Here is a 14,278-nt window from a genome sequence, read left to right on the forward strand (position 1 = left end):
CAGTTCCTGCTCTAATAGATATAAAATGACTTTTTCCAAGAAGAGTAATTTAATAACTTACATAACAATAACTCTCGCTCTCTCCCGCTAGTTCAAGTGTGTCAAACATAATGGCCCTGGAAGACAATAAGAAAACTACAGTCATGGATATTATCACAAGTTATTTAATATCAGCACAGTTATCTAATAATGTGTAAGGGAATAGATCTTTGTTATAGAGATTGATGGAGTTTTAGTAGCAAGTTTTTGCAGGATAACTGTCGATCCACAGTCTGAGGAAAACATCAATATGCAGTATCAAATATGTCATAATAATATCATAATGATAACAACACTTACTACATATAATAAAATTACTACATTATAATAAAAATGTTTAAAATAAATAACTAAGCAACAATTAAACTCATATATATATATATTGCCTGTTCTCCCCATGTTCGTGTGGGTTCGCTCCGGGTGTATGCGTGTGAATGAGTGTGTGTGTATGGATGTTTCCCAGTGTTGGGTTGCAGCTGGAACAGCATCCACTGTGTAAAACATATACTGGATAAGTTGGCGGTTCATTCCGCTGTGGCGACCCCTAATGAGTAAAGGGACTAAACCGAAAGAAAATGAATGAATGAATCTATGGGATCAAGTTACATTTCCATAAACTGTGTATATATGTGTGTATATAGAGTTCATTCATTCATTCATTCATTTGCTTTTCGGCTTAGTCTATTTATTAAGGGTCACCACAGCGGAATGAACCGCCAACTTATCCAGCTTATGTTTTACGCAGCGGATGCTCTTCCTGCCGCACCATATCTCTGGGAAATATATAGAGTTCAAGTCAAATATATTTTTTATTAATTTTTTTTATATTTCCCAATTGTTATTGGGTAATGCTAAATAATAAATAGTTAAACTATAGCTGTAATAACTCATTTATTTAATAACCAAATCATTTTGTCTTTACCATGATGACAGTACATAATATTATACTAGTTATAGATAAGTTTCTATAGTATTCAGCTTAAAGTCCAAATTAAAGACTTAATTATTTTAGTTAGGCAAGTTAGTTTTAGGCAAATCATTGAAGTTTGTTTTGTATTCAGTCGAATATATATATATATATATATATATATATATATATATATATATATATATATATATATATATTTTTTTTTTTTTTTTTTTTTTTTTTATTGAGGGAGCTAATTATAATGACATTAAAATTAGCTAGAAATTTTTAAATACTGCTTTTATTGTAGACCAAACTAAAATCAATTAGACTTTGTCCAGAAGAAATAAATATAGGAAAAACTGTGAAAACTAATAACATTGTTGGGGGGCTAATAAGTTTACCTTCACAAAGTTTACCTTCAATTATAGAACTGCTTTATGTCATCTGAAAGCTTGAAAATGCCTGTGCTAACCTAGACACATGAGGATCTTAAACGCGTTGATCCCTCACAGACAGAGCAGTTTTCACTAAATAAGGCAGCTTATCTCTTTTCCTGTCATTTCTTTTTGATTCCTCAGAGTGTCGCACACAGAGACAGGCCGAACATTCCTTGCCCTAATATGGCTAACTCCCTGCTGTGGGCGGGCTCTGTTTGGGCAAACGCAGCACTCTGATTGGCAGAGAGTAAAATGGGCGGGGCTTCTCCCTCAAGTTGATGCTCTGGAGAAACTTTTGTGTGCCGTAAGTGTAACTGTCTCACTGTCTACAGCAGAAACACACAAACGGGGACAGAAACACACACCAGCTAAGCAAAGGTGAGTTTATTAAACTCTATTGTGGGTTTGTGTGCTAAAAGGCTAGTTTAAGGAGGGGTTTGGACTGTGAGGAAAGATCTGGATGGAGCCAGTGACGTATGTTATGGAGTTATGGAGCTAAAACTGGACTTGGTTTGGTGTACAGTTATTAATACTGCGGGTTTTGATGCAGCTGTCCTGCTAAATGATAGCCCATAGCTCATTTAAAGTTGTATTATTCAAGGAAACTATTATGTTTCAAATGTTTTTGATTATATATGAGCACATCTGGAAAACAATATTGGAGTTTTTTTGTTGGGCTGAGGTCAAAAGTCAAAGTGTGACGTAATCATTGGCTCAATGATAGTAAAGTCACTTCATCAACAAAAAATAAATTAATTAAGTAGTAAATATAGAAACAGGAAAGAAATAATAATATTTCATGAACACATTTCTTATTTATTTTTGTGTGTAGCCTATGTTGGTGATTTTCTTTTAGGTAGAGAGACACAAAAAAGACATTCACTGTCAAACAAGCGCAAGATTTAGTGAAGCGAAATCCCTGGAGAGTAATGAGGAATGCTGCAGATAACCGGATCTGTGCGTTTGCCAAATATCAGAGGCCACAAACAAGCATGAGGAGAATAATGTGGGAGGTTTTGGAAAAACACTATAATCATTTGACGTAAATACTATAGTGTTTTGGACCAAGGACTTGAATCAATCAGTTGTGGTGATGCTATAGTTGCTCTATGGTAATTAAACAACTATAGCAGTATAACAAACGAGTATAGGCCCACACAGAATCTGCGCACACAGGAATGGGCAGATTTTAGCCCATCATTACGTATATTTATTGTGTATATATATTAATAATATTATTAACTAATATGAAAATGTTCATATGATTTATTTACAATACAGTTTGTAAAGTAATATTTTAGTAGACAAGCAATTTCGTGCAAATGTCAACCTTGCCATGAAAAAAATTAAGTTTTCACCAAAATACAGAAACTGTTTCTTGTTTTTTTGTGTAAGTATTTTATAGTACTTTAGAAATACTCAAAACTGCATCTGTCAATGTTTTTAAACTATTATATTTGATTTACCAAAGTCACACAAGTGGCAATTTCACATTCGTCACATCCATAACAGAGAGATGTCACATCCATAATGACACTTTTTCACCATAAATGAGAAAATATTCAATTAAATAAAACCAACTATTTTTGTTTTATATCCTTTTGATTATCATTGTTTTATTTGGGGTTGTGCAGCTTAATTCACAGAATTTCTACAAAGTATGTTGTCTACTGTAAACCCGCAGACTTTTTTTTGTCACATCCATAACACAGGTTTATTTTCCTCATTTAAAGTACAAAACATGTTTACAGACTAATATTTTTCTTGTCCTTTAACTCTGTGGTCAGCTGTTCTGGAAAAAATAAACAAAAGTTTTAATATAATGCTAACACATACTTTATATGTGAATTTATGTTTTGAGTTTGTCACATCCATAATGCTGGAAATGCTCAGATATTTTATATGAGAGACTTGTTTTGTTTACCAATCAAGTGGATTTAATTATAAAAATTAAATAAAAGTCAAAAAGGTATCCATTTTTATTTCATATATTAGGTTTTTAGATACAAAATTGTACAAACGTCTTTTATTTATACACAAAAAAAGCAATAAAAGTCTGCAGATTCTGTCTGGTTCTACAAATGACCCAATACTGTACCAAGATTTCAACAAGTATATATTTTATACCACAATACACACTCTCAGAAAACATGGTACAATGTTATACCAAAGCAGGTACAAACCCCTGTCACTGTGGCAGTACCTTTTTATTGAACAGAATTGTGCCTTAAGACAAAGAAACAAATTTGTACGCTTGCAGTTTGTACCTTTAAGGACATGATGTGTACCATGGGAAACCAAAATGTACCTTTGGTTTTTAAACCTGCAGATAGAATATTGTAGCTTCATCAAAGGTACAAATCTGATCCATGAAGGCACCACTACAGTGACAAGACGCTTTGTACATTAACACTGTCAAATGTGTTCCTTCAAGAACTATTTAAAGGCATTTTGTTTTATCCAAAATACATACGTTTATTTTGAGTAAATATAAAACATCAAATACATTTGTTAAACTATGTCTTTTAAGTTTATTTTGTCTAAATGCACCCTTTCCATTTACAATACAGAATAAAAAATACTTAAATAAATCAAAAGATCTATTTATTGCTAAACATTTCATAACACTTTTTACAAAAATGTTTCAGAAACACATTCTCCCATCTGCAATAGAAAACATTTTTATAAAACATTTTTTTCTCCAATTTCCCTACAATCCCTTTGTGATCACTTAAAAGTTCATTTAATTGGCCTAATTTTAAAATAGAAATATAATTTCTATTAAACATGTCACTCCACTGCTCATCCGTTTGCACTGGCTGCCAGTTGCTGCTCGCATCAAATTCAAAGCTCTGATGTTTGTTTACAAAAGCGACTTCTGGCTTTGCTCCTTCTTATCGGCTCTCACTTCTGCAGATGTATGTGCCCTCCAGAAACTTGCGTTCTGTGAATGAACGTCGCCTCATGGTTGCATCCCAAAGAGGGAAGAAATCACTTTCCCGAACTCTCGCATTCAATCTGCTCAGTTGGTGGAATGAACTGCCTAACTGCATCAGAACGGCAGAGTCACTCGCTGTCTTCAAGAAATAACTAAAAACCCAACTATTTAGTCTCCACTTTCCTTACTAATCTGCAATTGCCTCTCTGGCTCCACCTCTAACTGTACTACAAATATATATATATATATATATATATATATATATATATATATATATATATATATATATATATATATATATATATTACTAATGTGTTGCTTCTTAGGCTTTTACATACCTGAAACTCGCCTACAGCACTTATTCATTGTTGCTCCTATAGTTGTGTAAATTGCTTCCTTGTCCTCATTTGTAAGTTGCTTTGGAGAAAAGCGTCTGCTAAATGACTAAATGTAAATGTAAATAATTATGCAAAAGTATTGTAATGAGATATGCACAATGTTTGATTAGTTTTACAATAGTAAAATGTCTGCATGAACACTTTGCATATGCAGGACTTTTGCCAGCGCACGTGCGTAGCGGAAATCAAACGTCAAAAGGTGCTGATATCAATAATGAAACTGTATTTATCAGAAAATGCTCACCAAATGTTTATTAAAATGCCTTAAATGTTTAGTACACAGTACCTATCATTTTGTTTCACCAGTTGTTTTGTATAATAGAGTTTAATAATAATTATTGTTTATGAGTTTCTTTAAACACATGCTTTTATATGATGATTCATGTTTTAATATGGAAATTATTCATAAAATCTCTTTGCCTTTCCAGTCATATTTATTTTCATAGATATTGTAATGGAGTTGTTCAACGCTTATGTACCTTTTTTTAAGAGAACAACTGTGTATCTTCATTAATTGTAGAAGGCACAGATCAGTATCATAAGAGGTGTTTTCTCTACTATATAAGGTACAACTTTTACCAAGGTACAAACCTGCTGCTTAAGGAGCATTATATGTACTTTGTTTTTTTCTGAGTGTGCACCACAGTTTGCTGTGGTAAAAACTAAAGCATACTACAATATTTACCACAGTTTATCTGTTCACTATAGGTAACAATACAATCTTCTATACTACAGCATTCATTAACAATGTGCTGTAAATACTCTATTACTATAGTATAGCTCAAAATCACTATAGTATTTACTATTGTTTTCATGCTTGGGTCATACTTCACTATTCATAATAGTTAAACTCTTAGAAAAATGTGCATAACAGAACAATGCTGTGATGTTTTAACAGAAGGAGATGATAATTCATGACTGCAAATGTTTCTATTTTTAAATATATAAATGTAAATTGTTTTTAAAGTCTCATAGATTTAGCTAGATTTTCAGTCTGTTTAATTTAATGTTGATATGACTTAAACATTTACCCCAATAATTCATATTTCTGTCCATTATTTGGAGTTTTAAAAATATAAACATAATATAATGCACAGTTTAATCATTGTTTCTTTAATGCCTTCACATTAACACTGTCATTGCGCTGTATTTTAGTCATTTCTTTCTGAGAAACTGATGAAGTATACTCATCATCAGCTATTTTAAGTGCTGACAGCTTGTGTAATTTAAACCGGATTTAAAGACACACAAACCAACTATTATTACAGAACTTGTACAACACTCACAGATAAAGTGTGCTGCTGTTTCCCTCCATGATGATTTGACTCTTTTTTGACCTCCGAGTTTTCTACTGTTGGATTAATTAAAGCAAATGTTTTCCGTTTTGCTAGACTTTTATTATACACACACTACACACACACACAAACACACGCACACACAGAGATAAGGACATGAAAACGTCCTTCATGCAGTTGCTCTGATCTTCTGATCTATTTCTAAATTCCTGCATTTAATCCTGTGGTCAAGCTGGACATTGTGTTCTGATGATGTGTACACACACACACACACACACACACAAGCACGCACAGAGATAGATAGTTAATCAGTTAGTTACATTCCTTCTGGTTCGATTAACTGGTTCTGGTTTCACACGCACACACACACACACGCACACACACACACACACGCACACACACGCACACACACACACACACACACACACACACACGCACGCACACACACACACACACACACACACACACACACACACACACACACACACACACACACACACACACACACACACACACACACACACACACAAGCACGCACAGAGATAGATAGTTAATCAGTTAGTTACATTCCTTCTGGTTCGATTAACTGGTTCTGGTTTCACACCCACACGCACACGCACACACACGCACACACACACACACACACGCACACACACGCACACACACACACACACACACACACACACACACACACACACACACACACACACACACACACACACACACACACACACACACACACACACACACACACACACACACACACAGATAGTTAATCAGTCACATTCCTTCTGGTTCTATCTTACACTCACTCACTAAACACACTGGAGATAAACAATACAATAAGTTTGTTAAAGCAAAGCTGAGTGTGTTATTACACCAAGATAAATATGCAGTTCTTTAGATGCATTTATATCTTATAAATATTGCACATAAGTAGCATTGTTTTTTCGGTGCAAACTTTTTAAATTAATACTTAAAATAAGCTAAGCGAAAGCCTAAAGTCAGAGAAATAAACTCAACTCGAAGTGCAATCAAGAATATGTTGCTTATCTTACTGGCAGATGTTGTTTTTCTTCCATAAACTAATTTATTTTTGATGCATTAATAATGTAATGTTTCCTGACTGAAGAATTTCTTGATCACATTACACAATAAGGTTCCACTAGTTAATGTTAATGAAGGCATTTACTAAACAGTTATTGTCGCATTTACTAACTTCAGTTAATACAAATAATGTCATTTATTGTTAGGCAAGTATTAGTGCATTAATTAATGTTAACAAGCACAAATTTGGATTTGAATAATGCATCAGTAAATAATGATTTATAATTATTAAATGCCTTTCAAGTATTGTTCATGTTAGTAAATACAGTGCTCAGTATACAGTTGTAGTCAGAATTATTCGCCCCCTTTGAATTTTTTTTTCTTTTTCAAATATTTCCAAAATTATGTTGAAGAGATTTAGAAAATTTTTACAGTATGTCTGATAATATTTTTTCTTCTGGAGAAAGTCTTATTTGTTTTATTTCGGTTAGAATAAAAGCAGTTTTAAATTTTTTAAACACCATTTTAAGGACAATATTATTAGCCCTAACCTGCGTAGTTAACCTAATTAACCTCGTTAAGCCTTTAAATGACACTTTAAGCTGTATAAAAGTGTCTTGAAGAATATCTAGTCTATTATTATTTACTGTCATCATGGCAAAGAGAAAATAAATCAGTTATTAGAGATGAGTTATTAAAACTGTTATGAATAGAAATGTGTTGAAGAAATCTGCTCTCCGTTAAACAGAAATTGGGGAATAAATAAACAGGGGGGCTAAGAATTCAGTGGGGCGAATAATTCTGACTTCAACTGTATGTGTACACCCTCACAAATCTCTCATTTAGCTTAATATTTTCTATCGGATGCTTTACAGTATTACATTTGTGCATATACTTTAGATTAGTCAGTACTGAAACCAAATCTGGAGCTCATCTAACAAAATAACCTATGAAAACAGTTTTAAAAATAGCGGCCCAAAGTTATGTTAGAGAAAAATATTAAATACAATTTTCAAAAATAGCAAAACTGTATAGAAACAACAAATATATACAATTTTGTTAAAATGTTGTAGTTTGTAATTCTTTTTGCAATATTTTGCATGAATTTAATTGCATTATCTTTCCATTTCTAAAGATGTTCTGTGAGTAAAATATTATTTTAATAAATATATCTGTTTAATAAATCTGTTTTGTTGAAATGCACCAATATATATTACCCATATTCACTGAGAAATAAATAAAAATGTTAATTTTCAAAATGGGGTGTAGTCATACAGTTGAAGTCAGAATTTTGAATTTTTCTTTCTTTTTTTTATATTTCCCAAATGATGTTGAGCAGATTCAGGAAATTTTCACAGTATGTCTGATAATATTTTTTCTTCAGGAGAAAGTCTTATTTGTTTTATTTCAGCTAGAATAAAAGCTGTTTTATTATATTTTAAACACTGTTTTAAGGTCAATATTATTAACCCCTTTAGGCTATATATTATTTTGATAGTCTAAAGAACAAACCACTGTTATACAATAACTTGCCTAATTGCCCTAACCTGCCTAGTTAACCTAATTACCCTAGTGAAGCCTTTAAATGACACTTTAAGCTGTATAGAAGTGTCTTGAAGAATATCTAGTCTAATATGATTTACTGTCATCATGGCAAAGATCAAATAAATCAGTTATTAGAGATGGGCTATTAAAACTGTTATGATTAGAAATGTTGAAATAATCTGCTCTCCGTTAAACAGAAACTGTGGAAAAAATAAACAGGGGGGCTCATGATTCTGACCTCAAGCGTATACGCTGAGCACTGTAGGCCAACTAGCATTAACCAATGAAACCTCATTGTAAATTGTGATAACATTTGTATTAGAAAACAAGACAAAACCATAAGTGGGAGCTCATTTTTTGCATTGCACGTTCATTGTTAAAATGATATGAAAATATTAAGGAGTTTATTTACATATGCAGAAACATTTGGTTACTTTATTGAGCTGATGTTCAGAAACGGTGCCTACAGGAGCAGTAAAATCACTGATATGAAAATGACTGGTCATTCAGTGCGATCACAGGACCGAAAGTACAACTTCATGATCAACGAGGAGTTCATTTACTTCAGCTTAGTCTCTATTTCAAAGGTTGCAACAGTGGAATGAACCACCAACTATTCCAGCATATGTTTTACACAGCGTATGCCCTTCCAGCCGCAACCCAGTACTAGGAAACACACATACACACTTAATCACACTCATACACTACGGCCAGTATAGTTCATCAGTTCCCTTATAGCGCATGTGTTTGGACTGTGGGAGAAACCGGAGCACCCAGAGGAAACCCACGCCAACATGGGGAGAACATGCAAACTCCACACAGAAATGCCAACTCACCCAGTCGGTACTTGAACTAGCGACCTTCTTGCTGTGAACCAAACTTGCCAGTAATACTGTGCATTTTACAGCAACATTTTAAAATGCATATTGATGATCATCCTCTGTTTTTTCCCCCAGTCCTCAAACACCGCCAACATGTCCAGCAAAAGAGCAAAGGGGAAGACCACCAAGAAAAGGCCTCAGAGAGCCACGTCAAATGTGTTCGCCATGTTTGACCAGTCGCAGATCCAGGAGTTTAAAGAGGCGTTCAACATGATCGACCAGAACCGAGACGGCTTCATCGATAAAGAGGATCTGCACGACATGCTAGCGTCTTTGGGTGAGTCTGGGTGAAATAATAGAATAAAATAAAATAAAATAAGACAAAATAAAGTAAAAAAAATAAATAAATAAAATAAAATAAATAAATAAAATATTATAATAAAAAAAAAATAAAATAAAATAAGACAAAATAAAGTAAAAATTAATAAATAAAATAAAATAAAAAATAAAAAAATAAAATAAAATAAGACAAATAAAGTAAAATAAAATAATGAAATAAAATAAAACTTTTTTGTATTAATTCTTAATATATTACCATTTAATATATCACAATGCTTAAATATAATATAATATAATATAATATAATTAATATAACATAATTAATATAATATATATAATGTAATATAATACAAGATAATATAATATAATTAATATAATATAATATATTATAATTAATATAATATAATATAATATAATATAATTAATATAATATAATATAATATAATATAATATAATATAATATAATATAATATAATTATTATAATATAATATAATATAATATAATATAATATAATATAATATAATATAATATAATATAATTAATATAATATAATATAATATAATATAATTAATATAATATAATACAATATAATTAATATAATATAATACAATATAATTAATACAATATAATTAATATAATATATTATAATAATTACATATTAACATATTATTATGTATTTGTATATGTAATTGTACTAATAATTACATATTAACATATTAGTACATATTAACATTAACTGTTCTCCTAAATAGCAGTAAAAATGTTAGCTAAGATTTTTCTATTAAAACATGTTCACAAAACCGTTGAGACAAATTTAACTAGGAAATAATAAGACGTCCTAAAGGAAGGAAAATCTTCATTACTATTTATTCCCCCACTCCCACAAGGAGTAACACAATAACATTAAATGCTTCCGCATATCGATCTAGTGAGATTGTCTGAAAATAACAATCAAAAGCAGAACATTGTGGCAGTTCTGCTGCATTTATTATAGGAACAGAAGCACCAGTAGGGAGAGCAACCAGATTACATCATTTAAAACAATGGCGGCGTTCTGTCGATTTGTCCTACCTTGTCAGATTGTCCCATTTAAAAAGTAAGTAGCGCATTCTTGTTGATTTTGCTACCGGTGTCAATTTTGAAGTAGTGTGATATGAAGCTGTAATATCGCCCTAACCTACCTAATCAACCTCAGAATACAGTGTTGGTAGCATGATCTGATGGGTAGGATAAAATGTCAGCACAGCGGCACCCATTGTCCAAAATAAATGTGGATTTTCCTGAATAAGTTAAATATGGCATGTTTTTTTCTACATATTTCACAAAGAGGTATCGTTTACTTCATATTAAGACATAAGAGTCTTAAAACCCAGGGTTCCCTTTAAAGCAAAAATTCAGGAGGCCTAAAAATTAAGGACTGACTCTAACATTATTTTTAAGATTTTAAGTTAAGAGCTACTTTTAGCCTTAATCTTATGAATACGAGCACAGATGTACTTTACTCTGGTGTGTGTGTGTGTGTGTGTATGTGTGTGTGTGCTCAGGTAAGAACCCGTCTGATGATTATCTGGAGGGAATGATGAGTGAAGCTCCGGGGCCCATCAACTTCACCATGTTTCTCACCATGTTTGGAGAGCGGCTGAACGGGACCGACCCGGAGGACGTCATCAGAAATGCATTCGCCTGCTTCGATGAGGAGGGATCTGGTAAAAACAACAACAACAAACAACACTGTTGCGATATGAGAGTCTCACATTTTAAAATAATTCTGAACAAAGTCCCTTCAGCTTAATGTATTTCCACTAAATCATAGTGAAATGGTTCAATTGTGATATTATTTTGCAATTTTAAATAGATTTCATTGGTGACACTGTGGCTCAGTGGTTAGCACTGTTGTTTCACAGCAAGAAGGTCGCTGGATCGAGTCTCGGCTGGCATTTCTGTGTGGAGTGTGCATGTTCTCCCGATGTTTCCCCCAGTCTAAACACATGCGCTATTGGGCAACTGAATTGGCTGTAGTATATGAGTGTGAATGTGAGAGTGCATGGGTGTTTCCCAGTACTAGTTTGCGGCTCAAAGGGCATCCACTGTGTAAAACATATGCTGGAATAGTTGGCGGTTCATTCCACTGTGGTGACCCCTGAGGAAAATGAGTGAATTAATGATTAGCATGTCATCTATCTGTGAAACTGCATCTCTGATTTTCATCTGCGCAGGTTTCATCCATGAAGACCACCTGCGGGAGCTGCTGACCACCATGGGAGACCGTTTCACAGATGAAGATGTGGACGAGCTCTTCAGAGAGGCTCCCATTGACAAGAAGGGCAACTTTAACTATGGAGAGTTCACTCGAATCCTCAAACACGGAGCCAAAGACAAAGACGACATGTAGACCAGGAGAAAGAGAGTCAGCCGCAGCTCCACAGCACATTAGAAACACACACACAGACACATGAACATACCCACTACACAATTTTGCGTTTAATAGACGTCTAATAGAAGACTAAACATATTCAAGGCTACAACCAGGCTCATTTTGGGCTCGCAGTGAAAATCTATTAGATTTAGATGTCTATTAGACATCTATTAGACTTATTATAAACACAAAAATTGCTTGCTTGGCCCTCCAAATAGTTTTGCATTTAATAAACGTCTATATTGACGACTATAGTAATCAAATAAAAAAATCAGACAGACTTTTAATGCATTGATTAGCTATTCTTAGACGTCTATTAGAATTTCTCTGCGAGCCCAAAATTAGCCTTGTTTTATACAAGCTGTCAGTGTTTAGATGTCTGTTAGACGTCTATTAGACTAATTTTAAACACATAAAATGCTTGCTTGGCCCTCCAAGCAATATTGCATTTAATAGAAGTCTAATAGATGACCAAACATAGACGGTTTGGCTAAATCCAGGCTAAATTTGGTTTGTCAGAAAAATGTCATCTAGTAGACGTGTTTAGGAATTGACCAAACTAGACTATAGTCATCAAGTAACCAGATCAGACAGATTTACATGTGTTGATTTGCTATTCCTAGATGTCTATTAGATTTTCACTGCAAGCTCAAAATTAGCTTTGTTTTAGCCAAGCTGTCAGTGTTTAGATGTCTATTAGACGTCTTTTAGACTTATTTTAAACACATAAAATGTTTGCTAGGCCCTCCAAGTAGTTTTGCGTTTAATAGACGTCTAATAGTTAACTAAACAGAGACAGTTTGTCTAAATCCAGGCTAAATTTGGTCTGTCAGAAAAATATTGTCTAATAGACGTCTAAGAATCGCCCTAAACTAGACTATACTAATCAAATAAACAGATCAGACAAACTTTACATGCATTGATGAGCTATTCATAGACGTCTTTTAGATTTTCACTGTAAGCCTAAAATTGGCCTTGCTTTAGCCAAGCTGTCAGTGTTTAGATGTCTGTTAGACGTCTATTAGACTTCTTTTAACACATAAAATGCTTGCTAGGCCCTCCAAGCAATATTGCGTTTAATAGACGTCTAATAGATGACTAAACAGAGACGGTTTGTCTAAATCAAGGCTATATTTGGTCTGTCTGAAAAATCTTGTCTATTAGACGTCAAAGAATTACCCCAAACTAGACTATAGTAATCAAATAAACAGATCACACAGACTTTACATGTGTTGATTTGCTATTCCTAGATGTCAATTAGATTTTTACTGAGAGCCGAAAATTAGCCTTGTTTTAGCCACGCCGTCAGTGTTTAGATGTCTGTTAGACGTCTATTAGGCTTATTTAAAACACATAAAATGCTTGCTAGGCCCTCCAAGCAATATTGCGTTTAATAGATGTCTAATAGGTGCCTAAACATAGACAGCTTGGCTTAATCAAGGCTAATTTGTCTGAAAATATCTTCTATTAGCAGGGTATATCGTTTAATCTTCAACTGTATGTAAAATGATTACATTTTTAATTTGTGAAATCCAAACACAAACATTCATGTCATTTATGTGATTTGCATATATTGCATATATTATACATTTATACAGCTAAATGCATTACATTGCTAGATATATGCACAATATATGTTGTTTTTTAATGAGGGAATTATGAAATATTTACAGTATGTTTGAGTAAGTTGAATAATGTACTATGCAGCTGTGGCTGGACATTTTAAACTATTGGAAATGTCACAAAAATGCTAAACTTTATGCTTTTAGAAGGAATTTTAATATCTGTCTTTAATACATCTGATGTATTCTGGTTATATTATATTAAACTGTTGTAACATCTAATGGAAGTAAAATGACTAAATATAAATGTATACTTACTGCACAGTTTCCTTTATATAATTTTTGCCTCAGATTTGGGATGTAAGTTTTGAGCTGCACTACAACTTATGATTCCAGTGATACTCTGAAGATCTGGTTTAGGAAATGTGCGATCACATGCGGCAGCTCTTAGACATGAAGTTATCCATCATATGAACCTGATGCATTTTATACACAAAGAAATAAATGTTCTCAAACCCATATGAACATGT

General features: G+C 33.0%; 2 protein-coding genes across 2 annotated transcripts in view; one reads left to right on the forward strand and one right to left on the reverse strand.

Moving 5' to 3' along the window:
* plxna1b (plexin A1b) overlaps window positions 1-14,278 on the reverse strand; it is a 744,633-nt gene that overhangs the window by 322,023 nt on the left and 408,332 nt on the right. The window lies entirely within an intron of this gene.
* On the forward strand, window positions 1,733-14,267 carry myl9b (myosin, light chain 9b, regulatory). The gene is given in 5 exon segments (NM_213212.1): window positions 1,733-1,764; window positions 9,566-9,767; window positions 11,315-11,476; window positions 11,987-13,642; window positions 13,992-14,267. Coding segments are annotated over 3 exon segments (522 nt in total). The 5' UTR covers window positions 1,733-1,764; window positions 9,566-9,583; the 3' UTR covers window positions 12,163-13,642; window positions 13,992-14,267.

The sequence above is a fragment of the Danio rerio genome, chromosome 6 (genome assembly GCF_052040795.2).
Source record: "Danio rerio strain M-AB ecotype USA chromosome 6, GRCz13ab, whole genome shotgun sequence".
NCBI classification, from domain to species: domain Eukaryota; kingdom Metazoa; phylum Chordata; class Actinopteri; order Cypriniformes; family Danionidae; genus Danio; species Danio rerio.